The sequence below is a fragment of the Trypanosoma equiperdum genome (assembly GCF_001457755.1).
Source record: "Trypanosoma equiperdum strain OVI genome assembly, contig: ctg_1721, whole genome shotgun sequence".
Taxonomy (NCBI): Eukaryota; Euglenozoa; class Kinetoplastea; order Trypanosomatida; family Trypanosomatidae; genus Trypanosoma; species Trypanosoma equiperdum.
The window spans coordinates 86,506-91,362 of NW_027123751.1; the positions used below are offsets into that span (position 1 = coordinate 86,506).

At 42.1% G+C, this 4,857-nt stretch overlaps 1 pseudogene across 1 annotated transcript in view; it reads left to right on the top strand.

Moving 5' to 3' along the window:
* Positions 1-4,839: 4,839 nt before the first annotated feature.
* TEOVI_000612800:pseudogene overlaps positions 4,840-4,857 on the top strand; it is a 1,283-nt pseudogene continuing 1,265 nt past the window's right edge. Inside the window, exon 1 of the mRNA in view lies at positions 4,840-4,857. This exon is cut by the window's right edge and continues 3 nt beyond it. Within this exon, the coding sequence occupies positions 4,840-4,857 (18 nt within the window).

Below are 4,857 nucleotides of genomic sequence, written 5' to 3' on the forward strand. Positions count from 1 at the left end.
GTGGAATATGCCTTAATTTTTTTTTTTTTAAAGCAAAGTTTAGTACCAAATGATTTATTATTTTCATTTCTATTTTGTGGGTTTACAGTTGTTTTACGTGATCTGTGGCTTGTTAATATCAATTATTTTAATTTTCGGCTACTGCCATTGCGGTTGTTTTAATATGAGGCGGAAAGCGTTTGCTTTGTGTTTCCGACTTATTGTTCGGTTCGCACCTTAACGAACAAATATTGAGGAGGAAGTGGAAAAGGAAAATATGACTTCGTGATTCAAATTTCTTCCTTCGTGCCTTTATTCATACTTCCTCAGCCTTCGACGGCTGACATCCGACGCGTTTCAGCATAATATGTCATGTGCTGGTAAGTGATCTTATTCCTCATGTTCGCATACGGAGACATCAGCAGCAATTTACTTCGCCTGCTTCTTCCCAAATCTTTCAAAATCAGAGTCGAAAGGAGGTGTCTGAGTGACGAAGAGGCATGAGAAACCTTTACAAATTGTGAATGATTTTTACGAGGTAATTGGTGGAACTAATTACGAACATAATTATTCTAAGTTTTCTGCTTATATGATAGATGTTTTTTAAAAATTAAATGTGTATTCCAACCTGCAACCCAACTTTCACCATTTACTATCTGAATGCCCAGAAACCCTAACTGTTTGGAAAAAGCTAAGTATTGTCGTTGGGGAACTCTGCTTAAACAAGGCCACTCGGCGGAAGTTGCTTCGTAGCAGCCAAGGATTGATTATTCGATCATTCATTAGGAAAGGTGATGGCAGCGTGCTGCTGGACGTGTTGGTCAGAGTCCAAAAAAGGGAAATGCGTACGTTTATATATTGGAAACTCTTATTTTTGTTCTTTTGAAGGGGTTGTCTTCTTTTTGCAGCAAAAATTCAAGAGGGTAAGGGATGTTCATAATTGCAGCAACCATGTTTTTAACATTAAGGTCATGCGTGCCTGTTGCTGAGCCACGGGGTGTGATCACGGTACAATATGGACCGAGCGCCGATCCATGCAAAGAATTTGGGGCCGTTCCCCGTGGATGGGAAGGGTGCCGATCCTGGGGTTCGAACGGAGGAAGTCACGGTGGCAAGGAGACAAGTTCAACTACTCCAGTTTCTCCCCTTCAACCGAAGCAGCCACAAAGTGGCCACGTAGGCAGCAGACAAGAGCAAATCAAAAGGGACGACCCGACCCTGACTCCGACCGCTCACGATGGGGCTAGTCAACCGGTTTTGAAAACTGAGGTCATTCTTCCTAAAATGAACGAAGAACAGGGTGGTGAGCGACCCAGTGCAGGTCAAAAAGCGAGCGCGGAACCATCTAGCAAACCCTCGCAACCGAATGATGCGGCTACCGGTTCCGTCACCAGCAGTCCGCAGAGAGATCAGACAGAACAAGAAAAGGGAAGCGAGGTTGAAACCAAAACAATAAATGAGAAACAGGAAAGCGGTGAAGGGGAAAGGCAGAGTTCTGTCATACGACAAATGGCAGGGCAGAATGCCACACAGGTAGCATCGCCGCTGCTGAGCGGAGTATCCAAGCCAGAAGTGAGTAGACTTTCAGAAATGGTGACAAGCGATGCGGATGAAGGCCCGTCTCCAGGGGAAAATGTGCCAAACGGGAACGGTGTGAGTCACAAAAGATATGGGGTGGTACTGTCCGCAGCATTGAGTCTCATGAGCTGTTAAAACTCATCGCTACGAATCCGTGAATGGGTGTGAAAATGTCCAGCAGGGTGAATGCCGTGAAGGCCGGAAGAAAGACCGGGAATAAGTAACTAACTTGCAAACTACTTTCACGAAAGAGCATACGCTTGGAGCGGTGTGGCGATTCATAGGAGCATCGAATGACTCCAATTCACTAAAAAAGACCATGGGAAAACTGAGAGAAGAACTGGAAGAGACAAATAGCAAAATAAAAGTTTTAAGATGCGGTGAGACAAAGGAAATTCGCCTTACAAGCGGCATAAATACAGAACAAGGGATTTTAACGATCTCAAATCGATTATAAATGAAGCACGAAAGTTTGTTTTTTTTCATTATTGAAAAGACTGCAGTGGATAGGCTATTATTTTTTTAAGGTATAAAAAATTAAATTAACGTGCAGAGAGGTACATAATACAAAATTACATAACGGAGTCCTAAGCTTACGTTGTGAAGAAGGGACTAAACACTTTAACAACCGAATTTGAGATTACATTGATAGCATTAAGATATTTTTTGGTCGGCGCTAATAACAGGCAAAATTATAAGTGATTTTAGTGCTGATGAACTAATGAATGAGAAGATTAAAAAAATGGCGCTTCGAAGGGATGTTAAATTAATTGGGAACAAATCACAAAAGTACGCAGGTATGAGGAAAGAAGTGGAAGATAAAAAAACATCTAGGCGATACTGGCTTGACTAATAAACATTGCTTATTGAAAAGGGCACTCTTACGCATATTCACTTTGGCTATTTTGCAGAGAATTTGCTACAACAAATTTAATGGACGCAGTAGTCTGTAGTGCCCACGGGAAGCACTAACAGTCTTATTATTCTAAACGCGAAATATAATAATAACGTAACAACGGGGCACTAAAAAAAAATGTACGAACCTATTTTATTTTCGCACTTGACTTCAGGACACACACAATTCTATAAATGTATGATAGTGCTGCGGATCTGCAAATAGGCATCATCCCCTATCCCTTCATTCAATACTAGGTCTTATAGATACCGCTTTCTTCTACGTATTTATCGCAATTTATAGCTTATTTTTTAAAAAAGATGTATATGAAATGGTTAGTGTCGTGAATAACAAACGTTTTATTCGGCGCAGTTTCTTAGTGCCAGAAACTGGCGGTGATGGTGACGATGTGGTGTACAGTGACGTAGCATATTAAACTTAACTTCCGAGGCAGAAAATTTTAACTATACTCCCGGTCAGGTTACTTAAATGAACTGAGGAAAGAAGGCAGCACCGCGTCCACAGAGAACAGTAAATTTATTTAATCGAGGGATGTTCACTTGGCGCGAAGGTGAAGGATAGAGGTATGAAATTCTTTGTATTTTCGCAGCGCCAGAAACTGGGGAAGAAGCAACCACACTGAAAAACAGCAAGAGATTGTATCGGTTGTGGATAAATGGCATCCCCAAGGGAGGCTGTACACGACCCTGAGGCACAAACATCACTCAATGTTTTTGACACGGCTGAGAGGGAATGTAGGGAATGGGCACAGTGGAAGAAAAAAAAATATGCTAACGCGTGAAACTGGTGCAGGTTGTCGCAATTCTCTCCTAATGTTCAGGCAAGGACAGGAGCGGCCTCATCACAGACAAGAAACTCGGATGTCCAGTTGGTTGTAACACGTCGCATCCTCGGGGCACAGAACTCAACCAATATATTATGCCACTAAGAGTGGATGAAGACTCACCAGGGTCTAAAGCATATTCGCCGGGCAATGGAAACCTGCATGCGAATACGGGTGAAGACAAGGAAAAGGTCCTACATACTCGCTCGATCATTCTGTCTATAAGCTGTGGAAGGCAGCCAGTTAAGACGAAGTGCGTGAATGCTCGATACACAGGAGTGAAAGTTATCCACTGCAGGTGTATACAGTCAATCAAATGGGGATATTTGAAAAATATAGCATTCAAATCAGGGATGGAAAGGGATCACTATATGAAAACTATTTCCTGTGTTAGCGCAACAACTCCTCTTTCTGTTGAAGAGAGTCTTTGGAAAGCCTTGGAAGAAGTCGACGGACGCATTCAGTGGATGATAAAACAGTGGCGAAGTGGAGGGAGGTTGTGCGGTGGAGGAAAGAACTGCGGTTGCTGTGCATTCTTGTACTGCCTTGAAACTGGTCTTGTTATACCTGCGTTGAAGGCAAAAGGACAGGCTTAACACACTGCAGGTCCGGTTCAAAAGTTGAGCAAGAGGGGGCAGTTCAGATGGTTAAAATTTGACCGAGAAAAGCGAGGAAATATAGCGTTTTTTAAAAAGTAAATGCAAAGGAGCGTATAGAAACTCGTGGCTCTTCACGAATAGCATCTACAATTTAAGTGCCTTAAACGATACCAGAAAGGGAGTTATTACCGCAAAAAACTTGTGGGAAGTCGCTTACAATGGCACCGACGAGAGTTAAATCTATAATGACATTGGAGTTGACGAGCCAGTATAGTGCACGACATGTTTTCCTGATTGTTGGGAGTCGGTGGTCAAGACTACAGCGAGCTGTATCCATAATTTGGATCATGAGAAGCAAGAGATAAGTAAATTGGTAAAATAAACGAAGTCACCCGCGAAAGAGACGTGCAGCGTAATTGCTTTGACAAAGACCTACGCGCTTATCGGCGGGGTCGTATTGAGGCAGGGCAAGCACAGTAAAGAATAAGAATAACGGGTTTGACTCAGGAAATATTGTGGCGAGCATCGATGGTTCTGAAGAAAAGGATGAGTCCACTCAAGCACATGGATGCTTCGGGAAAATCAAGAAGACAATGGAATAACCAACTCTTCTCATATTCAATACTTCAGACACGTGGATAAAAAAGAATGTGGGGAAACAATCGCAGATCCAAAATCATCAAAATAAATGATACAGAACCAATCGATGTACCCCTGGAGCTGTTTGAATAGTTAGTATAAATATCTTATAATTAAGTGTTTTATGACACCGTTTCAGACTGTTTGCTTTAAAACGTTCCATTAATACAAATTTAGAACCGTTGAAATATACTAACACACGTAAAATCGAATTGCTTCTGGCTAGCATACGAACCCTGTAAAAGGCAGCTCTGTCTTTGGAAAATTTGCAACGTAGTTTTCGCCACACGGGGAACGAATAGACAATGTGGAAGTTTAAGGTG